General features: G+C 53.7%; 2 protein-coding genes across 4 annotated transcripts in view; one reads left to right on the forward strand and one right to left on the reverse strand.

The window, feature by feature from the left end:
• TMEM255B (transmembrane protein 255B) overlaps positions 1 to 15,657 on the forward strand; it is a 35,315-nt gene extending 19,658 nt beyond the window's left edge. Inside the window, exons 5-9 of one of the 3 annotated variants that reach the window (XM_036456303.2) lie at positions 304 to 384; positions 4,340 to 4,425; positions 5,927 to 6,086; positions 9,392 to 9,535; positions 14,848 to 15,657. In XM_036456303.2, coding sequence (XP_036312196.1) covers positions 304 to 384; positions 4,340 to 4,425; positions 5,927 to 6,086; positions 9,392 to 9,535; positions 14,848 to 15,015 — 639 coding nt within the window. In that variant the 3' untranslated portion in view covers positions 15,016 to 15,657. The remainder of the gene's footprint in view (positions 1 to 303; positions 385 to 4,339; positions 4,426 to 5,926; positions 6,087 to 9,391; positions 9,536 to 14,847) is intronic. The other 2 variants (XM_045588817.1, XM_045588818.1) reach the window with 2 other exon arrangements.
• An 8,097-nt stretch (positions 15,658 to 23,754) lies between these two features.
• GAS6 (growth arrest specific 6) overlaps positions 23,755 to 24,632 on the reverse strand; it is a 44,694-nt gene continuing 43,816 nt past the window's right edge. Inside the window, exon 15 of the mRNA XM_036456301.2 lies at positions 23,755 to 24,317. Within this exon, the coding sequence (XP_036312194.1) occupies positions 24,163 to 24,317 (155 nt within the window). The 3' untranslated portion in view covers positions 23,755 to 24,162. The remainder of the gene's footprint in view (positions 24,318 to 24,632) is intronic.

Below are 24,632 nucleotides of genomic sequence, written 5' to 3' on the forward strand. Positions count from 1 at the left end.
AAAAGTCCTGCAATCCCCTCCGGTCAGCTGCCCTGTGCTGACCGATGAGAGATGTGTCAGCCCCGCCTGCAGGGACAGGGTGCCTGCTCTGCTGGGAGCTTCTACTCACCTGCCTCCCGGATGCAGGAGCCGGCTGCCCTGGAGCGAGGTGTGGCATTTCCTGCTGCGTGCTCTGCGTGGGCAGGCTGTTGGTTGGCATTGGCATCTCTCCTTTAGAGAGGCCTGAACACGGCAGACAGGTCTGAAATTGCCTCAGGCGATGTAGAGATGAAACTCTGAATTCCATCTTGTGTTTGTCTCTAGGAGACAAGACCCCTCACCACGGGAAGATGCCAGTTCTACTCCAGTGGGGTGGGATACTTGCCCGACATCTACCAGACGGAGGTAAGCAAGAGCACTGGCTGGTGTGTCTGGCTTCACCCTGCTCCTCCGTGGATCCCACCGTGCCTGCGTCCCTATTAAAATCCAAACGTCTGGATTCTTACAGCTCTCCCAGTCACATCCGCCCGCTGTGCCTCGGTGAGACTTTGTTTTGAGCTAGCTTTGACATCTTAATGCAGTGTTTTTCAACCTTTTTTGGGCAAAGGCACACTTGTTTCATGAAAAAAATCATGAGGCACACCACCATTAGAAAATGTTAAAAAATTTAACTCTGTGCCTATATTGACTATATATAAAGTAATTCTCTTGAATAGGAATCAAATAAACACAAAGAAAGTATTTTATAATTACTTTATTATGAAATATTAAGTAAATAAAATAGTGAAAAATTATAAAATTCTTGTCTTGTCTGCACCTACGGCACACCAGGCAACATCTCGCGGCACACTAGTGTGCCGCGGAACAGCGGTTGAAAAACGCTGTCTTAATGTGTTGTATTTATGCTGGAATCACAGCTGCTGACTTGGTTGCTTTGACATACAACAGTCCTACAATTCACTAGTCCAGTGCGTTATGACCTATCTGATGAGCCTTTCTATTGACTTAATCACTGCAATAAAAAGCTAGTAACTCTGCATTTGCATTGGCCAAGGAACTCCTCCACGGTCCCTGGGCCAAGGACATCTGCAGGGTGATTTCATTTCTATTTCTAGCCACATGGAATGCCAGGAGTAGCAAAATGGCCCACAGCCTGCTGTCTTCCCTCAGGCCCAGGAGGGTATGTCTCCCTGTGTCACTTCAGCTCTGCGCAGATTTGCTGGCTTAACTCAACACGGGCTCTCAAACTGCATACAAATGTCAGAGAAGGGACAGAATAGCCAGGAGAAGCAGGCGAACACCGGAGAGCAAACAGCATGGTTAACGCCCTGCAGGGTGGATGAGGTGCTCTGAGAACCACGGGAGGAGAAGGTGCATTCTGGATGCTGTAGTGAGTCCTGAGTGGCCAGTGGCTAGGTCCCTGCTGCTGGCCCGAGGCTCCCTGTTGCCTTCTCCAAGCAGGCGGCCCCGTATTCCCCAAAGGCCGGTCCTGGCACCTGTGGTCTTTCTCCTGGCCGGCCAGAGCCTTGGGACCTGTCCTGTTCAGAGTGGTCATGGGCTTCCAGGCCCTCCAAGTGCGCCCCTGCCCCTCAGAGGTCCCGGGGCTGCTTTTCCCCTCCTTTTACTCAGCTGTTCAATCCAGTTCAAGGTCAACTGTTCCCTTCTGCTCCTGGGATCATGGAGGAGTATGGCGCCCTCCTGACCAGATTTGTCAGACCTTTTTTTATTTTATTTTTATTTAAAAAAAATATATTTTGTTGATTTTCCACAGAGAGGAAGGGAGAGGGATAGAGAGCTAGAAATGTCGATGAGAGAGAAACATCGACCAGCTGCCTTCTGCACACCCCCCACCGGGAATGTGCCCGCAACCAATGTACATGCCCTTGACTGGAATCAAACCTGGGACCTCTCAGTCTGCAGACCGACGCTCTATCCACTGAGCCAAACCGGTTTCGGCTTATCAGACCTTTTGACGACAAGCCCATGTGCGGGGCTGCCGCAGGTTCACCTCTCCACCAGGGCTTCTCAAAACCCCTGCCTATAGGACTCAGCCCAGGAGCTTGAGCAGGTGCTGATGCTGAGTCTCATCCTAGGGAGGAGGGTTAGGGGACCTGGGGATTTAAAAGCTTCCCAAAGCCTGGATGGTGTGGCTCAGTGGTTGAACATCCATCAATGAACCAGGAGGTCACGGTTCCGTTTTGTGGGCTTGATCCCCAGTGGGGGCGTGCAGGAGGCAGGCGATCAATGATTCTCTCTCATCATTGTTGTTTCTATCTCCCTTTCCTTCTCCCTTCTTCTCTGAAATCCATAAAAATATATGTTAAGCCGAAACCGGTTTGGCTTAGTGGTAGAGAGTCAGTCTGCGGACTGAAAGGTCAAAGGTTCGATTCTGGTCAAGGGCATGCACATCCCCAGTGGGGGATGTGTATGAGACAGCTGGCTGATGTTTCTCTCTCATCGATGTTTCTACCTCTCTATCCCTCTCTCCCTTCCTCTCTGTAAAAAAATCAATAAAATATATTTAAAAAAATTATCTATATATATTAAAAACAAATAAATAAAATTCCCCGAAGATAATGGGGAAGAAGCCGCCCACATGGTTCCAACAAGGGGTCAGCAATGTTCTCCATAGAGGGTCAGTAGTATTTTAGGATTTATAAGCCAGCTACTCTGTCGCAGCTATTCAGCTCCGTCTCTCCCACAGGAGTGGCCATGGTGATGCAGCCACGGAGGAGTGTGGCTGTGCAGAGCTCCACCTGCACAGCAGAGAGTGGGTGGACTGGGCTTGACTCCAGACCCCTAGTGGCTGACGCTGGTCTAAGCCACCGTCCCCTGCTGTTGCTCTCCACACTTGCCAGAAGGGCACACCTCCCAGGAGGAGGCACTTAGGGTTAGAGTCAGGCCTTTGGACCTCCAACTCCCCAGGCCGTGGCTCTGATCTTCCCACGAGCTGGTTGCTGGGCTCAGAGCCACACCTGGACCCTGTTCCCTCCTTACCCCTGCCCTCTGCCTGCTCGGGACTGTTGTCTTTCCAGTCCTTCCATTTGACCTGTCGTCACACCTCCCGGCCCCAGTCTCCTTCCAGGTCTGAGTCACATTGGTGCTGCTTTCATGGCTACTCCCTGGCCTGTCTCTGGTGTCCACCCCGTTGGGACTGTTTCCCAAAGCCATTTCCAGATTAATCTTTCTGCAGCGTTCCTCAAGAGCTCCAGAGTGCCCATTGCCAGTGTGAGTGGTTTCCAGAAGTTAACCACCGAACTCTAAAGGGAAGGCCGTGTGCCCAATGGGTTGCTTGAGCTTGCCGACCCACTGGGGCCCCAGAGCGGCTCTGAGGACCTCTAGGGTATGGTGTGCCCAGGGCTCTGCCCCTCAGAGCCACGTCAGCTCCTGCGGAAAGAGGGTGGAGAGTTTGCTCAAACCTCCATCCATCACTCGGTGTACGATCCTCCCTTGGAAGCTCTTTCCCCCCAAATGCCACTGTCGTCTTTCCGAAGTGAGGGTGGTCTCTGCCCTGCTTACCTCCTAATTGAGGGTTGCGTGTCTCAGGCTCCCACATTGAATAGCACTGGGGGAAGGAGAAAGGCATGTATTTTTCCCTAATCTTGCATTAAAAAAAAAAAAAATCAAATGTCCTCCAAACGTCTGCAGCGGAAGGGGAGGCCCCTGTTTGGGTTAGGCAGCGGGCGGCCTGGTCAGATCAGGCTGCTGGGAGTGGTTCTCTGCGTTGTCAGGAAGGGGCCTCCCTGGAGGGGTCTCACCTGGAGGAGGTGCACCCGAGCTGGAGGTATCCCCACCTGTAGAAATCCCTTCCTGGAGGGCTCTTTCCCTGCAGGAATCTCTGCCTGGAGGCCCTGTGCTCAGAACCCTCTCTTTTTCCTTATCTATCAATCGTGGTCCGCCTGGACACCCTGGTGTGACTGAGCCTGGTCCTCTAACTCCTCCTGCAGGGCAGAGTCCTGTCATGGCCCAACCCCGAAGCACCTGGGACAGGGGGATGAAGGGAAAGGCCAAGAAATGTGAGCTCATGCCCTAACCGGTTTGGCTCAGTGGATAGAGCGTCGGCCTGCGGACTGAAGGGTCCCAGGTTTGATTCTGGTCAAGGGCATGTACCTTGGTTGCAGGCACATCCCCAGTAGGGGGCGTGCAGGAGGCAGCTGATTGATGTTTCTCTCTCATCGATGTTTCTAGCTCTCTACCCCTCTCCCTTCCTCTCTGTAAAAAAAATTAATAAAATAAATTTTTTTAAAAAGAAAAAGAAATGTGGTCAGGAGGGAGAACTGCCTGACTGACCAGGGTTCAGCCCGGCTCACTGTGGGGAGAGAATGAGCGGGCGCACAGGGTCAGGCCTTTCTGCTTGCAGGTCACCTGTCACTCCCTGAATGGCAAGTGCCAGCTGAAGGTGAAGAGCAACACCTGCTATTGCTGTGACCTCTACAACTGCCAAAGGTGAGTCCGGCAGGCAGTGGGGCGGGGGAGAGTGCCTCATGGGAGGAGGGGGGCCCTTTTCCCATGCCTCCCTCCTCCCCGCTTCTCTGCTCTTCCCTGTCCTTGGACACTGCTCCTACATCATCGCCTTTGGTCTTTAGGTGAGGGAAGGGAGTTAGCTCCATTTCGCAGATGAGAAAACCGAGGCTCAGTGATGTGAGGTGTGGGGAAGGGAAGTGTTCTATAAGCCCCATGATTATGTCTCTGTAGTGAGCCTGTGCCTCTGGCCTATGGAATTCACTAGCCTTTCTTAGTTCCCCCCCCCGCTATCCCCCTCCCTCCGCCACCAGCTGGGACAAATGGCTAAACAGGGCCGGAGTTGGGTATTTCCCTTGATAACACTCCAGCAAGTTAGGCCCTGGGTACCAGCGCCCCTGAGGCCAGGCCTTGTTGAGGAGAAAGCAGCTCTGGCTGGTTCAGAACTGTCCCTTTCCCTCCCCCTGCTGGAAGCCTGAGAGCATTTTTCTGGGTGTTTCGTGTGGGAACCAGGTTGAGCTCCTGAAGGTGAACCTCACAGCATTGTGGGGCCCCCATGACCCGGTCCTTGCAGGTTTTAACGCTGACTTACTCACTCACTGCAGGTCCGCTTTCTACCCCGGCCCCTGGGGTCCAGGGGTTTCCGCTCTGGGTGTCTCTCCGGGGAGCGGGGTTCCCTGTACCCGCCTGTCTGCATCTCCAATCTGGGAGCAGCCATGTGTCCTGCATCCTCCCCTCTTATGACTCAATCGAGTTGTTGATTTTTCAGGCTGTTCAGCTTTTTACTTCTTGTTGGGACCGAGTGTGAGTTCCTAGCTGGAGCTGGAACCCTCCCCCGCATCGTCTTCTACATTTGTATTAATAGCTTGAACACTTACGTGAAAGCCAGAGGGAACTTTAATGCTTGCTCCTGGAGTACTCCCCCCTGCATTGTTGGCAATTCCCGGTTTAAGCTGCACCCCCTTCCCCGAGAAAAGGGTCCGTCCTATTTCCAAGCTGAAAAGGAGGAGCAGCATGTGTGGGTCATGGTGACAGCCCCAGCAGCTTCCTGCGGCCAGGAGGCCGGTTCAGATTCTCCCTGCACAGCCCCTCTCAGCCCATCTGTGGGCTCAGGACGAACCCCTCCACCAGCGTGGCCGCTTGCTGAAGGTCGACTCAGCTGGGGCCCCATTGGTGGGGCGCTGGGGTCTGCATTCTCCCTGGGCAGGGCCTGTGTTTAGGGCGTGGGCAAGGGGATGGTGCCATCCTCTCTGCTCGGAGCCCGGGGCTCCTTCCCTGGGTAGGGACAGCCTTGCTCAGGGTGCCATTGGGCTGGTGCTTCTCTCTGGCATGGCCAATGGGGCCCTCGGGGACTTGGAGAGCAAAGACCACGGCCAGTCTGGATTCAGTTCGCCTGGCCCAGCCCCGCATCCTCCCAGCCCGGCTGTCACCCGGCAGGTCCTCTCCTCGCAGGCGCAGGTGACACTCGTCTCCTCCCCGCGCGCAGCACCGAGTACTCTCCCACCTACTACGAGTTCGTGGGCGTGAGCGGCTGCCATGACGTGCTCCACCTCTACCGGCTGCTCTGGGCCTCGACGGTGCTCAACGTGCTGGGCCTGTTCCTGGGCATCGTCACGGCGGCGGTGCTGGGGGCCTTCAAGGACATGGTGAGTAGTGCCGCCCGCCGGGCTGGGCAGCGACGGCGCTCGGGACGGACCAGGGCTTCGGGCCCACGTCCTCGGAGGCACACAAGGCAGGCCTCCAGATCCCCCTTCACAGAGGGGCAACTGAGGCTCATGGACACGGCCTGCCATACATTAAAAAAAAAAAAAAATATATATATATATATATATATATATATATATATTTTTAATTGATTTTGTACAGAGAGGAAGGGAGAGAGATAGAGAGTTAGAAGCATCAATGAAAGAGAGTCATTGATCAGCTGCCTCTTGCACACCCCCTACTGGTACCAAGCCCGCAACCAAGGTACATGCCCTGGACCGGAATCGAACCCGGGACCCTTCAGTCCCCAAGCTGATGCTCTATCCATTGAGCCAAACCGGTTTCGGCCCGCCATACATTTTAATGGCAGCCAGCCTTTGCGGTCGTTTCTGGAAGCAGAGTCTGTTCCGGCACTCGCCTCCACCCTCTGAGGAAGAGCCTGAACTTGACGCTTAGATGTGTCTGTCTCCACCCCGACTGCATGTGGAATCATTGGTAGATCTGATTTGGTAGATCTGGGTGGGTGGGGGTGGTTCTGGGGTCTGCACTCTCCCAAACGCATAGGTAATTCTGACGCAGGACCTCGGAGAGCAGGTGCTCAGCGTGTGCCAGAGCTCCAGGAAGGGCAGTGACTGCAGGCCTCACTGTGAAGGCTGCTCTGAGTCCTCGCCTCAGCATGTTCCCTTTTCACAGGCAAAGAGCCCTGCTTGGGCTGAGCCCAGCAGGATTTCCCTTCTCCAGTTCTCTCCCTGTGGCACCTCTTTGTTCCAAACTAGAAATTCTCACACCTATCACCTCCTGCAACAACCCTCCCTTCATCCATGAGGTGCCGCAGGTGCAGGGCAGTGCCTTGAGTCCCCAGTTGCGAACCCCACGGCGTGCACACAACAGCTCAGAGAGAGCAGCTACCCACCTGTCACCCAGTTTTAGCTCTAAGGCCAGTGTGAACACACCTGCAGGCCAGCCACCTGCCCCCGTAGTAGCCAGAGCTCTTTCTGGGTCTCTTGCTGCCCAGCTGTTCTGGAGACTTTGGTCAGTGACCATTTTTAGTAGCTGAGCCTGGAGCCCTCCCGAGATCCGTGATTTTTCTAAAAGGTTTTGTTTCTCTAGATAAAATCTGAGATAACATGGGGCATTCGGGTATCCCCTAGGGCAGTGGTTGGCAAACTCATTAGTCAACAGAGCCAAATATCAACAGTACAAGGATTGACATTTCTTTGGAGAGCCACATTTTTTAAACTTAAAATTCTTCTAACGCCACGTCTTCAAAATAGACTCGCTCAGGCCGTGGTATTTGTGGAAGAGCCACACTCAAGGGGCCAAAGAGCCGCAGTTTGCAGACCACTGCCCTAGGGTCCAAACCTTTCTCCTGGCTGCCACCCTGGAGGGGGCAGACCGCCTCGCCAAGCTCTGGCTGTGGCCATAAGATTCTTTACATTCATAAAAAAGACAAGCACCCTCCAAGAATGAAAGTTGCTGGGCCCCATGCCTTCAGCAAAGTCTCCAGAGGGTGTCCCAGCTCTCCCAGGGGGCCTGGGGTCTGCAGAGGGTCCCTCAGGGCGCCCTCTGTGAAGACCCTCAGTATAGGTGTTCTGTCGGGAATGTAGCGATGCCCCCAGAAGGGCCACTGTTTCCCACCCGACTGCGGCGTTGTGCCTAAACTCTGCTCTGGACAATCTCCAACCCAAAGCTCTGGGGTGCTGAGGGAAGCAAAAAGCGTGGTTCCTTTAACATACCTACCGAGTACATACCCTTATAAGTTTAATGTGTCTTAAAATTTAAAATTATTTTAAGGAACGCAGGCCCTTCAGGAACCAGCCAAAGCTGTGTGTGCCCTCTCAGCGTACGAGGGCTTCCTATGCAGGTCATGCATGCTCCTCACACTGGGTGCAGAGGAAGTCCCTTTGCCCAGCAGGGGGCGCAGGGGAGTCTGGGGTCTGCAGCGGGGCTCCTGCGGCAGGTGTCCGGGTACCGTGACTGCGCTTACAGACACAGTCATTTAAACCCTGCCTGGAAGATTTGTGGACTGTGGACTGACAATTCTCAGGGGGGAAGGGGGTGTGAGGGGTGCGGGAAGAGATTGGACAAAAATCTTACACCTATGGATGAAGACAGTGGCAGGGGGTAAGGGCATGGGGCAGGGTGGGGAATCAGGTAGAGGGGAGCTATGGAGGGGAAAAAAAGAGGAACACCTGTAATAATCTGAACAATAAAGATTATTATAAAATAACATTAAAAATTAAAAAAATAAATAAAATAGTCATGAAGGCCAAATGTAAATAATAATAATAATAATAATAATAATAATAATGATAATAATAATAATAAAATAAAAATAAATAAACCCTGCCTGCACTGAGCCTCGGGTGTACTGAGGAAGGAGGTGGACAGTCCTGCTGGCCCAGTTTGGGGCTCCTGGAGGTCACCCACACAGAAAGGAAGACAGGGGTCAGGGCAAGCCCGGCAGATGCAGGCAGCCAGGGCCACATCTGGGCGGGGCCTCCCAGTGCCTCCTGCAGACAGAGGGAAGCTGCCCGTGCCAAAAGGTTTAGCTCCCTCAGGGGAGGACCCCCAGCCCTGGCCTGTCCTTCCTAAAACCCCAAGTGGCAAAAATGCAGAACAAGGCCAGGCGGGTTCTCTTTTGGACCATGAGATCACCTATGAACCTTGACCTTCAACCTCCATCACCCCTGCTCAGCCCAAGCCCCCAGGCCTCTGGCTGCAGCTGTTTCCTCTGGCCAGGAGGCTCCCCTCACTCCCTGCCCTCTGTGGGGCCCAGGTCCTGCTGTGCCAGCCTAGAAACCCCTGGGCTGTGTCCCCGGGGCTGGCACATGATTGAAGCAAGCCTAGTAGGACCGCGGCTGAGCATGGAAGCCAATCCACCCGCTGTGGCCGGAGCTGCATGGGAGATGGGTGTCACACTGCATCACCCGCAGGGGAGGGACCAGGGGTTTCCGTGCTTTTTCAAAAACAGCACCAAAGAGGGCCTGGGCCTAATCTGGAATCTTGGGGGGTACCTGAGACAAATTAAAGAAATAAAAAGCAAAAATAAGTCCTGCTTTTCAGGTGTTGAGTTCCGGTCTGAGAGATATTGATCTAAGGACTCATGGCCTCTCCCCCTGGCAGATCTGATAGGACCTCACCTTCCTGGATGGCTTGAGGATGGGGCTCCCTGGAGGAACTGCTCGGGGGCTGAAGGTGCCAGGCTTTGGGGGGCTGGCTGATGCACCTCCATTCTCTGTGGCAGGTCCCTCTGTCCCAGCTGGCCTACAGACCCTCCGCTCCACCTCAGATCCTCTACAACCCCGCCCAGCAGATCCTGGCCTACTCCGGCTTCTGCCCAGCACCGGCGACCCTCCCCACCTGCTCGACCTACCCTCTGCCTCTCCAGGTAGGCTGAGCATCACCTGCCCAAAGCCGGGCGCTCACATCGCGGGCGGCAGTCCTGCAGGCCAGCGCTGGTCAGAGGGGACGTGGAGAGGGGCTGGGGTGGGAGGAAGACCGGGGCTTCCCCTCTCCTCATGCGGGTGATGTGGGGGCGGAGCGGGCACGGACTGGGAAAGGGGCTGGGATCATCCGAGGGGTGATCTGGCTGGTAACACCCGGCCTCTCACGGGGACGTTCCAGTCAAACTTGGCAGTTTGGACATCTTTTGCTCCCCACATGGTCATGATCATGGCGGCCAATTGTTGGTGTCTTTCGAGACTATAACTTTTTCTTTATTTTTTAAGAAATATGTTTTTATTGATTTTAGACAGAGGAAGGGAGAGACAGACACACACACACACACACACACACACACACACACACGTAGATCAGCTGCCTCTTGCATACCCTTTACTGGGGATCGAGCCCACAACCTGGGTATGTGCCCTGACCAGGAGTGGAACTGGTGACTTTTTGGTGTAACGGGACAACACTCAACTGAGCCACTCGCCTCCACCGGCCAGGGCTAACCTTTCTCAGTTGACAAAATTTCACTGCAATTTCCTGGCCAGAGAGACTGGGAACATACCACCATGTGCCCATGTCCTGCCAGCACAGCACAGTTAGGTGGAGCCATGTGAATTTGCCAGTGTCCAACCACACTGCCCACAGCAACGACGATGTCGGAGAATCACCCTGAAATAGCGCTGCTGGCCTTGAAGTGGTTGTGGGGCACCTGGTGGGGGCGAGACCTTGTTTGTAGAGTGGCGTTTGCTTTGTCCTTCTGTTTCCATTTGTGGTTTCGGCTTTTTCCTTCTTTATATGCTGGGAAGCTTCTGGTTGAAATAGACCCTAATCATCTGTCACCTTCATGTACTCCAGACCTCAACTGTGGCACTACTGACACTGGAGCCAGATATCTCCGAGGGGTGACGCTGCCCTGTGCACTATAGGATGTTGAGCAGCGTCCCTGGCCTCCACCCATCAGCTGCCAGTCTAAGGTGACCAGACGTCCCGCTTTTGGCGAGACAGTCCCTATTTTTAACAATTTGTCCCGTTCCCCTTTTTAAAATGCCGCGGGACGCGGGACATGGGACAATTTGTTAAAAATCGGGACTGTCCCGCCCAAAGCGGGACGTCTGGTCACCTTATAGTACACCCCGTTGTGACAACCCAAAGTGTATCCAGAAGTTGCCCAGTGTCCTCAGGGGGTCAAAGATGAGAACCACTGGTCTACACAGCTCACCTAGGTTTCCATTTTGGGGTGGGACAAGCAGATGGGCTTAGCATTCTCTTGCCTAAACTAACACGCCGGAAGCAAGTGCGAGTTGTGTTTCTGTGCTTGGTTGGACGGGGTGCTGCGGGGGGCTCAGACCCGATCCCTTGCTATGAAGTCAAACATCTCTGTGTCTCAGTTGGCGGATGCATGAGTGGTCCTTGGGGGTGGGCCGCAGCCAAGGCTCTCGGCAAGCCTGGAGCCTGATTTCGGGGTGCCGGGCGGTGCTCGCCGTGCTCCCCCAGGAGATGGCTCCTCGCAGGAATGTGGGATGTGGCCGAGGGTCTTCCATCCCTAAAACCCGGTGCTGGCAAGTGGATCCGCTCGATTCCAGTGTCATATTCCATCCTTTGGGGGCTCTGGCTCTTCACAAACAGCAGATGCCCCCGCTTCACCCCCCGGGGGAGGCCTGGGCTCTCGTCCCGATGGCCTAATCAGCCATTATCGCCAGCACATGCAGGAGTATAATTACATATATGTCCATAATTGGGTTTTGAGGAGAGGACAAATCAATGAGGTTCCTGTGTTTCCGTAGCAGAAAAACAATAGGACGGATGCTCCTGTTCCTGCCCACAGCCGGGAGGGAGGGAACGCTGGTGTCCTGCGGACTCTCCCGCACAGCGGGGGTGGGACGGCTGGCTGCCGGGCTGTTTGGGGCAGCTGGCCCAAAGACAATCTTCTGAAGAGAACCCACCGTCCTTGCTCCTAGGAGTTGATTAGTCAGGAAAGTCAGGGAAGGGGTTGGTGTTGATGAGTTTTGTGAACAAGGACACAAGGAGAGATCTCGCTCCCCTCTGTGGTTAAGGGATTTCTTGTTCACCCCCCTGATCCAGCCCTGCCTGTCGGTGTAGTTTAGGGGTGTCGAACTCAATCAGAGAAGGGGCCAAAATCTAAAATCCAGCCTAAATCGCGGGCCGAATGGTTTACTGAACAGTCATAAACTGTCATTGTGATGGAAACGCAGCGGAGTGCAGTGATGACAGCGCGGTGCGGGCCACATTGCAAGGCCTGGCGGGACGGATTTGGCCCGCGGGCCTTGTGTTTGACACATGTGGTGTAGTTTATAGTTACTGGTGGTTTACACCACAGTTCATGGTGGTTTATTCTGTGATTGATGGTGCTTTACTCTGTGGTATGTGGTGGTTTTCCCTGTGGTTTGTGGTGGTTTTCCCTGTGGTTTGTGGTGTTTTACCTTGTGGTTTAGGTATTTTACTCTGTGGTTTGTGGTCGTTTACCCTGTGGGTCATGGTGGTTTATGCTGTGGTTTGTGGTGTTTTACTCTATGGTTTGTGGTGTTTTACTCTATGGTTTGTGGTGTTTTACTCTATGGTTTGTGGTGTTTTACTCTGTGGTTTGTGATGGTTTACTCCATGGCTCATGGTGGTTAAGTCTGTGGTTCATGGAGTTTTACTCTATGGTTTGTGGTTTTTTTACTCTGAAGTTTGGGTGTTTTACTCTGTGGTTTGTGGTGTTTTACTCTGTGGTTTGTGGTGGTTTACCCTGTGGTTTGTGGTGGTTCACTCCAAGGCTCATGGTGGTTAAGTCTGTGGTTCATGGTGTTTTACTCTGTGGTTCAGGGGTTAGCTCCATGGTTCCTGGCAAGTTACTCTGCGATTGGTGGTGGTTTACTTCATGGTTCTTTCTGGTTTACTGCCTGGTTCCCGGTGATTTACTCTATGGTCTGGGGTGGTTTATGCTGTGGCTTTCCCAGGTGCTCATTTCCAATGGAGAGCTGGACACACACATGGTGGGGTCTGGGAGCTCCCAGCAGACCCCAGAGAATGTTCTCTAGAGGTTTTCTTTGTCCCTGTGGTCAGAGTGTGAGTTTGAGAGAAAGAGAGAAACAAAAGTGGGCAGGGGCCCTGGGCTGTCAGATCCTGGAAACTCAGGCTGTTGACCCTGAGCAAGGGGACATTCTTGGCTTCAAGGACAGCTTGTGGGGAAACCCTCCTTTCAGAACCCCAAGGTTCTGGGGCTCCTGGACTCCTTTGTGGGGAAGTCTCCAGGGAAGGACAAGGCAGACAGGTGGGCCTCTCGGGGGCCCCGAGGCACTTGGCAGGCCGAGAGCAAAGGAATTACACAGCACTGCCAGGAGACAGGGCCCTACACCCTCACCCTGAGACATTTCACAGAAGGGCCTGTGTGCTTTGTTTATTTAAATACGGTTTTAAGTAGGCATTTCCAACTCTTAGAACTTGAAAAAGAAAAACATGTAAGAGGTTTGTTGGCAGGTGGAGAAAAACTGGAAAAAAAATTTTCTTCCCAATGACTTTTACTTGAGTCTACGTGAGGGTTCTCCAGAGAAACAGAACCAATAGGATGGATGGATGCACATATAAGTAGACATAGATGTAGATTAGACATGTAGACAGAGAAATAGAGAGGTAGGTACAGAGCAAGGTGTCCTGGGTGGGACAGAGCAAGGTCCTGAGCAGGGCAGGACTGCAGGTGGGAGACCCAGGAAAGAATGGATCTTGCAGTTTCAAGCCCAAGGTCAGTCTCCTGGGAGAATTCCCTCTTCCCTGGAAACCTCAGTCTTGTTCTCTTAAGGCCTGCCACTGATTGGAGGAGGCTTACCGACATCATGGCGAGTGACCTGCTTTACTCAGTCTACTGATTGCAATGTCAAAATACTGTCACAGCCACATCTGGGCAGGGGTTTGGCCACACATCTGGGCACCGAGGCCTGGCCACGTTGACACATAAAATTAATGGTCACACTAGGTGAAAAATGCTGAGCTCTTTTTTTTTTTTTTTTTTTTTTAAATCAATCTTTATTGTGCATATTGTTACAAAGGTTCCTCATTTCTTCTCCCCTCCACCAGGTTCCCACCCCACCCTCCGCCCCCTCCCCATCCCCCATTGTCCTCATTTATAGGTGCAGTTTATGTTCAGTCTCTTCCTCCCTCCCTTTCCCTGATAGTAAATCCCTTTTCAGATAGTAAATCAGTTACTTAGCATTTTCTCATATCAATAATACCACCACATGCCCAATGATACATTTCACACAAAAGACATTTCCAAATAGGTCAACCAGCCTCATCCAGGCCCCACCCAAGGCACTCACAGATCAACATCCCAGCCCTATACTAACTCAACACATCCAGATCTAAGCCTTCATCGCTTGATTCAGCAGACCCTCAAGTTCCCACAAAAGTTTCTAGCCATGTCTGAGAGGCAGCCGTGGGGCAGGGGCAGGTGAGAAGCGAGCTGTTCCGGGCCTGGATGCTCCAGGCCTGGCCTCTGTTGCTCTGGTTCATTCCACAACCAGCTGCTCCAGGTCTGGTCACCGTTGCTCCCGACCTAGTTGCTCTGGGCCTGGCTGCTGCTGCTCCGGGCCTGGCCACACCCAACCCGGCTGCTCTGGGCCCGGCTGCTCTGGGCCTGGCCGCTCCCAGCCTGGCAGCTGCTGCTCTGGGCCTGGCCGCACCAGACCCGGCTGCTCCGGGCCTGGCCGCTCCCAGCCTGGCAGCTGCTGCTCCAGGCCTGGCCGCACCCCACCCGAATGCTCTGGGCCCGGCTGCTCCGGGCCCAGCCGCTCCGGGCCTGGCCTGAGCTCTTGTTTTTTTCCTTAACGTGTGACATGTGGGGTGAACCCAGGGGCCCCCAAAGGAGCCAGGCAGCCTTCTCCTTGGACATGTTTGCACTGGTGTGCATCATGGTGTCAGTTGAGTAAAAGGCCACCCCCTTGAAAGACAAGACTCTTGCGCAGAGCAGGCGTGAGGGCTGGGAAGTCTGAGGAATTCCCCAGCTGGGTGTCTCCATGGGAGACCTTTGTGGAAAGGAGGGCCCCTACGGGCAGGGCCAGGCCCTCCCCCTGGCCTCCCTGAGAACACACTCTGGTCAGGGCGTGTTCCCACCCGCAGGGCCTTGGTCAGGCTGGCGACCCTGGATCTGGGGGAGCCCAAGCCCCAGGTGGGCTCTGTGAGGGGTGCCCCGCGTGACTGCGTGTGGCCGGGCCCTCTCCGCAGACTGAGGAAGCCTTTTCTGTTCCATTGCAGCCGTCCAGCAGCTTCCCAGCCTCGTCTTCCACTGACCTCTCTCTGTCTGAGGACACACAGCCTCCGTCCCAGTCCAGCTCCAGCTTTGGGCTCCCGCCCAACGCCCCGCCTCTCTATGCTCCAGCCCCTTTCCTCCCCGGGGAGAAGCCTCCCCCCTACGCCCCATGACAGAGGGCGTAGATTGAAAAAGAACTCCCTTTTGATTTGCTTTTGCAAAAAGCAGCCTCCACAACGCCTGCTTCTGTGGCCAACCTCCTGGAGACACCAGGAGGACGTTTCTGAAGTCTGTGTCCTCCTTCCCTCCCCGGGCACTTGCGAGGCAAGGAGAGGCCAGGACCAGGGTCGGGGACAGAGCCCCAGGTGACCCAGGTCCCGGCGGCACCTCTGCTTGGTTGCCTCGCCCAGCCCACTGTGTAAACCAGACGCCAAACAACACTGAAAGTTCTACCCGGGGCCTCCTTGCTCTGGTGTCTGTCACCACTTACAAAAAACCCGGTCCCATGTCCCTACACATTCTCATCTCCTCCTACCTACCTAGTTATTACTATTATTATTTTGCGAAGGGAACACAACCGGGGCATCCATGTGTGAGGACCATTTAGAAGGAAATGTGTTGAATGTTTCTATATTGACGTGGGTCCCCCAGAAGGGGCAGGGTCTCCGCCCCAGAGCTGTGTTCTCCTGGCATTTATTTGCTCAAATGAAAAGACGCTCTGGCTCAAATATAAAGCGTTATTTCCAAGGCCTGCGGTGCCTCTGGTCTGTGCGTGTGCCTCTGTCTTTTACAGTTTTGCCATCACACCTGGAGGGTTTTGCTCCCTGAGGTTGCGTGCTTCCTATTTAACTTCTGGGCTTCCAATTGCCATCCTTCCTGGGTCGCTCCGGAGGCGCCTGGTGCGGGAGTGGGGTGGGGGGGTGGGGGTGGGGTGTCAGTTTCTCTGTTTTCCGTGTCCATCATGGAAAACGACAGGTTCCTGAGTGGAGGAGCCGGAGATTAATAAATTAAAGAAAGAGACCAATAGGCAGAAATAGATTCATCAAGCTGGGCGCTAGGTGGGCGCCATCCTCTCTGATGGAGAGGCAGCGAGCGATGAGCCACGCAGCAGGTTTATTTTATAGGAAAATAAAGAGCTTATTTGCTCTCTTAACTAGGCCCTAGCATTCCTGGATTTACATATCTAGACCCGCCCCTGCTGACACCTGGACAAAGGTACTCTGCCAGTGCCTCGGGCTCAGCTGACAATTTAAAGAATGTCCATGTGCCTTCTCAGGCTGCCCTCTACAGCCTGGTCTGCTCCGTGGGCACCCGGTGTGGTTACCCCACTAGAGTGGGTGGCTTCTGAGGCCCCACAGCCAGAGCCTGGGGTGCATGCAGCCCGACCTATCACAGACCAACAGCTGGTGGCTCAGGGCCCAGTGTGTATCTACCTGCTGCCAAACACACATGAGGCAGCAGGTGAGCACAGTCCTTGGACATGACCCAATCCTTGCTGAGTGACAGGCCAGAGCCCCTATATGCCAGTCCTGGGTCACTGGGGGAAAGAGCTAAGGGAAGGGGAGAAAAAAGAGGGGGCAGAGAAAGGGGTGAGGAGGGGAGCGTTTTAAAAAGACAAGGTCTCATGCTCCCTGTTGCTGGCTGAGAAGGGAAATCTGGCTAACAGGCAAGACAGTCTCAGCCCCGCACAGAAGTGTCTCATTTAATTTCCTGAGCATACAGGACGCTTCCTGCAAAGAAGGTGAACACACTCATCACACAAGGAAGTGATGCACGTGGAATATTGGAAACTCGGGGAGTCAGGCCCCAGGAGCCTGGCTAATTGATCTGGGAAAGGCTATTGATTACAGACCAGGAAGCGAGAGGCCGACTGCCGGTCTGGTGAGCCGTCTTTAGTAAGAGTGCCGTTTTGTTAAATTTAGACTCACATGCCCTAGTGTTTGTCCAGGAGACCCTGATCTGCTGGTGACCCTCTGCAGGACAGGTTTGAGGCCCCCCACTTCCCATTTGCAAAGACAGGTGGGGCCCACCCTCGGGGTTCCTACACAGGAAAGAAGGCACTGTGTCCTTAAGAGGAAAATCCCTTTATTAGTGAGACCATGGAGAGTGGAAGTGCAGCCCATGAAGACAGACTAACGCAGTGTGAGAGCTCAGGAGCCAGCATCTGACCAGGGGTCTGGGAGCAGAAACCAGAGCAGGGCCATGAGGCACAAAGGGCTGACCCTCGCCTCTGCCCGATACACCTGACTGGATGTTGGCAGTAATGGGACCCTGGCAGAGCCACCAGGCTGCCCTGGGGCTGGCGCGTCTGGGCTCACACAGCACGAGCCTCAAAGAGCAACACTCCTCTGCCCTGAGTCCAAGAACCAAACTGCTCACCTGAGCCCGGAGGCCTTTGCTATCTAAACACTGAACTCACGGGGTGAGTTTCCTATTGCATGAGCCCCTGGACAGGGAGAAAGGAATCCTGAGGCGGCAGGGTACCTGAGCGGGCACCGAGCACCCGCTGGGCCTTGGGGGCAGCATCAGGCCCATGCTGCCCCACTGCTGACAGCAGAGAAGCTGAGTTGCAGATCTGGCAGCGAGCCTGTGCCGACTGGACTGGGCCACCAACCCCGGGAGACGACCGGGAGCCAGAGATCACAGGGACAACCCGGCTTCCACACATGCCACTGGCCAGAGACACTCAGCGGCGTCACTGTTCCCAGACTGCTCACACCGGCGTCGCCCAAATTCGCTCTGTCTGTCCTGCAGCCTTTTCATCTAACCTAGAGCCAAGACTGATAAATGCTATTAAGCTCCAAGGCCAGCAATGTTGCTCTTGCCCACAAAAATGTTTTTCTCCCTTGATCCAGCCACAAAAAAATGTGAACAATTCAACTTCCAGTCTGGGGGTGGCTCCCACACAACCAAGCCCTGCCCCCTCTGGTCCCCAGAACACCTCCCCCACACCCTGCGCACTGCAGGCACCCAGACCTGGTTGCCCAGTCTGCAGGCACAGCTTCTCCACCCCTGGCACACGGCATCCGGCCACACCCGGCCTGCCCTCTGCTCTGGTGCCATGCCCCGGTGCGTGTGGGGGACCATCTCTGCCAAAGCTGTGCCTCCCTGCAGCGGATCCTGACCTGGCTCTGCCTGAGTCTTGATGCTCTATAGGAGCTGGACCGCAGCTCTGATGGGCACCTCCATGGGCGGGTCTTCTGTTGAATTTATCCCTCCTCATTCCTGATCACAGATGGATGTGGGTGCTGGAGGCTGGTTGGGGTGGGGGTGTCAAGGAGGCTGCTAATGGGTGCAGGGCTCCCTTGTGGGGTGATGGAAACATTCTGGAACTACATGGTGATGGGGGCACAACCGTTAGTGGGTGAACTAGAACTCACCTAATTGTATGCTCTTAAAGCGTGGATATCATGGTATGTGAATTGTATCTCCATGAAAAAGGGTGGGACAGGAATGCAGGTGAAGCACTTAGAGCAGCCAGGGACCAGCACATGCTGTGTTAACAGGCCACTTGCCATCATCGTCACCGTAAAGTACCACCTCTGAGTGGGTCGCAGCAGCCTGTCGTCACCCAGCACTGTTCTGCCTCCCCACTCCTGCCTGGTCCCAAACTTCCCCAGCCTGATTCCCTCACCTCTGGGCGTGGGGATGAAAACACCAGGTGGCAGGAGCAGAGATGGCCTCTGAATTTTGAGGGAAGTGTTCGGCTGAGCTGTTTTGACCACAGAAGCAGAATAAAGTCCAGGAGGCATGGCCCTCACTCAATCAGCAACTTCTTGAGGGGCAATAGCTATCTATGCATTTATATTTTCCTTTTCTAAAAACTTTTAAATCAATGAACCTACATTGACACAGCATTATCACCCAAAGCCTGCAGTGTACGCTAAGGTTCACTTTTGGCGTGTGTATTCTGTGGGTTTGGGCAAATATATAATGACACGTATCCGCCTTGTGGTGTGATGGGAATGTTACAGGGTCATGCAGAATATTTCCACTCCCCTAACAATCCTTTGTGTTTCACCAATTCATCCCTCCCTCTCCCCTCACCCCTGGCAACCACTGATCTTCTTGCCGTCTCTGTAGTTTTGCCTTTTCCAGAATGTCATATAGTTGGAATCACAGAGTACGTAGACTTTCAGATTACATAAGATCCTTTCACTTAGTGACATGCATTTAAGGTTGCTCCATGTCGTCAAAGAGCTTGATAGCTCATTTCTTTTTAGCATTAATAATATTCCACTGTCCAGATGCACCACAGTTTATCCACTCACCTACCGAAGGGCATCTCGGCTGCTTCCAAGTTTGGGCAATTAAGAATATAAGCATCCACATGCAGGTTTTTCTCTGGACATAACTTTCAACTCCTTCGGGTAAATATTAAGGAGTGTGACTGCTGGATCATAAGGTGAGAGTATGTTACGTTTGGTAAGAAACTACCAGCTGTCTCCTAAAGTGGCTGTAGCATTTTACATTCCCTCCAGTAATGAATGGGAGTGCCCGATGCTCTGCATTTGGTGTTGCCAGGATTCTGGATTTTGGTTATTCTGGTAGGTGTTTAGTGGTCGCTTGTTGTTTTAATTTGCATTTCCCTGATGACATAGGAGGTGGAGCATTTTTCTTCATGTGCTTATTTCTCATCTGCATATTTTGTTTGGTGAGGTATCTGTTAAGTTCTTTGGCCCATTCTTTTTAACTGTGTTGTTTGTTTTCTTATGGTTGAGTTTTGAGAGTTCTCTGTGTATATGGGGTAACAGTCCTTTATCATATATGTCCTTTGCAAATGTTTTCTCTTAGTCTGCGGCTTGTCCTTTTGTTTTCGTAATAGTGCTTTTTGCAGAGCAGAAGTTTTAACTTTAATGAAGTTCAGCTCGTCAGTTCTTTCTTTCATGGGTCATGCCTCTGATGTATTTAAAAAGATACGCCACATCCAAGGTCATCTAGATTTTCTTCTATGTCATCTTCTAGGAGTTTTATGTTTTTTGTGTGTTTATTTATACATTTAGGTCTGTGGTCCATTTTGAGGTAATATCTATGAGAGGTATAAGGCCTGTGTCTAGATTCATTTTTTTTGCCTGTGGATGGCTGTCCAGTTGTTCCAGCACCATATGTTGAAAAGACTGTCTTTGCTCCATTGTATTGTCTTTGCACCTTCGTCAGAAATTATTTGGCTATATTTCTGTGGGTCTATTTCTGGAGTTTCTATCCTGTCTGTTCTTTTTTTAAAAAATTATTCTCTGGAACACTTTTTAATAATTTTTAAAATTGGTTCTAGAGAAAGAGTGAAACACTGAATGTCTGCCTCCTGCATGCCCATCAACCAGGGGTCAAACTCACACCTTGCTTATGTGCCCTGACTGGGAATCGAACCTGCCACCCTTTGGTGCACGCGATGACGTTCCTACCCACTGAGCCACACCAGCCAGGGCTAGTTGTCTATTCTGTTGGTAATACTGGGATGTACTGATTACTATTGCTTTATAGTAAGTCTTGAAGTTAGGTAGCATCAGTCTTCCAATTTTGTTCTTGACTTTTTTGTTTTTTTGTTCTTGAAATTATTTTTTGTTTGTTTGTTGTTGTTAATCCTCACCTGAGGATATTTTCCCATTGTTTTTAGATAGAGTGTAAGGGAGGGTAGGAGGAAAGAAGGGAGGGATGGAGGGAGGGAAGGAGGGAGGGAGAGAAACATCAATATGAGTGAGACACTGATGGGTTGCCTCCCACACATGCCCTGACTAGGGCCAGGGGTCGAACCTGCAACCCAGGTACATGCCCTTGACCAGAAATTGAATCTACAATACAACCCATCAGTGTGCAGGGCGGTGCTCTAAACAGTGAGCACACTGGCCAGGGTGAAATTCTTGACTTTACCATAGCCCAATTTTATAATCTTTTCCCTTCTTATTAAAGCATTCATCTACACAGCTCACACCAGAACCCTCCCAGTTCCATCTCCACAGCTCACACCCAGAACCCTCCAGCTCAATCTCCACAATGCACATTCAGAATCCTCCCAGCTCTGCTGAAACCGGTTTTGCTCAGTGGATAGATCGGTCTGCGGACTGAAAGATCCCAGGTTCGATTCTGGTCAAGGGCATGTACCTTGGTTGAGGGCACATTCCCAGTAGAGGGTGTGCAGGAGGGGGGGGGGGGCGGCGCAGCTGATCGATGTTTTTCTCTCATCAATGTTTCTAACTCTCTATACCTCTCTCTTCCTCTCTGTAAGAAATCAATAAAATATGTTAAAAAAAAAAAAAAAAGAAAGAATCCTCCCAGTTCCATGTCCATAACTCACACCCAGAACCCTCCCAGCTCCTGTCATAGCCCCTCTTTGGAGAATATGGGACTCTCTGTCACAGCCTCCTCTGCAGTCTGGCCCTGTCTGGGCTGGAGCGTGGCAAGGACGCCAACCTGGCTGGCACAGCTGGGGAATGTATTGCAGCATTTGGTTCTGTACTTACTATAAGCTTTTTCTTGGCAATAGTTAGAATAACCTCTGGCAGTCAGTGGAAGGCTAAGGAAGCCACCCCAGGAGACATAGGTGTGCCTAGCTTGTCCTGGACAGAGGATGAACCCAAAGTAGCCAGAAAGCCTCTAAGTGCTGGTCTCTGTTGAGTGTCTGTGGGGGTTCCAGAGTGTCTAGTCCAGAGCTCAGCATGTGTCCTTCCTGGTCTTGGCCCTTCTGGCCTTCTCGAGAGAACTGGGGCTGGCTGGAGGAGACTCCTCGCCAGCCAGGAGAGCATTCCACAAGAACATTCCAGCGTCGCCTTCACAGGGACAAAAATCAGAGAACACTGCGGGGAATGCTGCAGTGACAGGGCTGAGAAACGGATGAGGCCCCCGAAGTGGCTTGGGGCTCCCGTAGCTTTATGAGCTGGAGCTATGCATCCCACGCATTTCAGAGCTGTGCTTCTGGGTTGGGGTGAGACTTCCTGCTTCTTGAGCAGAGGGCGTCCCTGCTTGAGTCCTCCTGTTCAATGTCAGAGTCCTCAGGAACTGGGCTCTCATGCCCTGATGGACAGCTCGAGGCTAAGTCCTTCAGCTCCAAGCCCTGCCTGTCCCAGAGCCAGCACCCGGTGCCTGGGCTTGGGACCCATGTATAGTGTGAGCCGGCACACACATCCACCTGCGTCACAGACGGAGAGTGGGGAGACCCCAGAGCTGGGAGAAGAGGCTGGTGAGGACATTCCTTCCACAAGGACCTTTGGTGATGGGTATTTCACGAGGACACGGTGGGTTGAAGTGGCTCAGGGATAGCCTGCCTGCCACGCTCTCTGCGTCTTTTATTCCTCATGCACCGATGTGGAAAATTACCCGGAGAACCTCTTAGACTCATTTTCTGAAGACCCGAGTCAACAAAACTTCCAACCAGGTGCTGCGTAAAGGACTCGGCCAGCGCAGCCTGAGCGAGCTGTGCCCCTGATGGCGGGGCAGGAGGACATGGTGCCGGACATCCACAGGGGGTTGTAAGACAGGTCAGAAAGAGAAATGTGGGTTTGAGCCAGCAGGATCCCCAAGGACACAGTGAGTGTGCGAAGGACCCATGGTGACCCTCAGTGGAGGGTCAGCCCTGTCGGGATCTGGGGGCCTACACACCCCTGCCTTCCTGTGTCCTTGCCAAGTCACCCTTGTGCCTTCATGCCTCAGTCTGGTCCCCTGAGGTGACCTTGGCTCAGGAGGTCCTTTCGGGATGGGTGTCTGTGCTTGCCAACTCCTTCCAGTGACACGGGGACCCCTGCCCCTTCAAGGGGGAGCCAGGCCTCTGGTGAAAGGGACTATTGCTTCCCCCCAGGAGGTGCACTTGGGGTCACCCACCTGGCCCACCCAGCCAGGCGGGGCCTCGCACGCCATCCTCGAGGCCACCCTCCTCTTCCTCAGAAAGCCAGAGGGGCGATGCCCCTCCTCAGTGGACCACACCCACGATGCATTTCACGTTCATTATTTAGCTGTGAATGGATTCTTCAGGCTCCCCGTCCACCCTCCCGAACCCTGCTTATCGCTGAGTCAAGTTGTGACTTATAAACTCACGCTCAGCGGCCAGGAGGATGCCAAGACACCCACACCTGAGCCGCCTGACTCTGCGCTGGGCTACTGCGGCTTTTGGGAGCTAATTCCATCCTGGTGGAATGACGGAGCCACGGACACTTGGCTGCCATCTGAGGAACAAGGTCTGAAAGGAAGCACAACCCGAACCTGCCCGACCTCCTCCTCCGACCACACACTGGAGTTTGGTACTAAAAATAAAAGAAACTCAGTCTTCCAGTGCCGCCCCCACCAGATGTCGAAAGCTCCTCTGGGGCCCTCTGCTTGAACATCACTGTGATGGCGCCCCTGGCTGTCGGGATCAGGTACAGCATGGACATGCCCCACTGTACTCTCCCAGGCTGGGTCCTGGTCTCCCGCTCAGGACTGCAGGCCGCCCGTGACCTTCGCTGTGTGTGGGGGGGCTCCTGGCGCCCACGTGCACTTCCCCACAGCTGGTGTTGTTATGGCCCCTCGCTCTCCCGGGGTCTGTCTGCTCCACCCCCTGATGGGCCAGGGGCACCAGGAGCGAGGCCCAGGGGAAGCCGGATGCAGGGCCCACCTCCTGGTTCCGTTCCAGCTGTTCCCAACCTCAGAGAAGATATGGGACCGAGGGGCCGGCCCTATGCTTCCATTTACCCCACTGCCCTGCTCGGGAGGGCACCCGGGGCCAGCCGGCCCCTTCCCCAGCAAAGTGGGCTCATTTCTCTTTCAGAGCCCAGCTCCACCCGGGGCTGGAGCTCAGGTGGGCACCAGGGAGATGCCGGTGAGTGGGCAGAGGTGAGGTCCGTGCACGAGGCCTCCCTCGGCCTCAGACCCTTGATTCCTTCAGTCGTCTCACCCCGAGCTGTCGAGCACTGAGGCTGCAAGGAGCAGAGACCGCCAACACAGAGTTAAAAAGGTTTCTGTAAATAGTTTATTTCCCCATAGTTTTAGGTCAGAAAGAAGCATCTGGTAATAAAAATAACAGAGAATTATGTTCCTGGGTCCCCTCGGGGCGGTGCGGGCCCCCTGCCTCCACCCTCAGGCCGGCTCCTCCGAGCCCAGCTTCACGCGGGACGCTCTGGGGGGTCGGGGTGTGCTTCTGGGTCATTAACATTAGTCTTCTCACGTATTTACACATATATTACAAGGCAAAGAAGGTCTCCAAAGGAACTCAGCTGGCGAGGAGGATTCAGTGTTTTGGGGAGCTAGCTGCTCGCGGGGCGGGCTGGGGTGACTGCCGCCTTCCCGTCTGGCTTGCTTTGGGAAGAAAGCATGATGGGGGCTCCAGGGCCGCTCCCCCTGCAGCAGCCGTCACTCTAGGGGCTGGCCGGCTTGACGGGGGGACAGGAGTGCGACGTGATGTCGCTGTGCTTGTAGGAGGCCTCATCCAGGTCCAGCGCCTTCTGGTTGACCTTGAGCGTCATGCAGCCGTGGTAGAAAGCCGTGACCGGCGCTGAGGTCACCGGCACATCTGGGCAAGAACAAACACTGTCTCAGGAGGCTGGGCTCCCTACCCTGGCGTGCCCACCGCAGCCACAGTGCTCAGTCCCGGCCTTCCTCCTCAAGGACACCGATTCCTTTTCTCCAGGACATCACTGTCCCTCGTATGTGCCCACAGGCAAGCACGGACCATCTGCCAGCCAGGCTCTGGCGAGAAACCCTCCTCTGCCCCACAAGGAAGTGCACACAGATAATCACGTCGGTTAAATAAATATCATCTCCTTGGCCCGAATGAATCATTCATGCTGCAGGGCCGCCGGGCCCTCTCTCTGTTTAAAAAAGCTCT

This window comes from Pipistrellus kuhlii, unplaced genomic scaffold (genome assembly GCF_014108245.1).
Source record: "Pipistrellus kuhlii isolate mPipKuh1 unplaced genomic scaffold, mPipKuh1.p scaffold_m20_p_3, whole genome shotgun sequence".
Taxonomy (NCBI): domain Eukaryota; kingdom Metazoa; phylum Chordata; class Mammalia; order Chiroptera; family Vespertilionidae; genus Pipistrellus; species Pipistrellus kuhlii.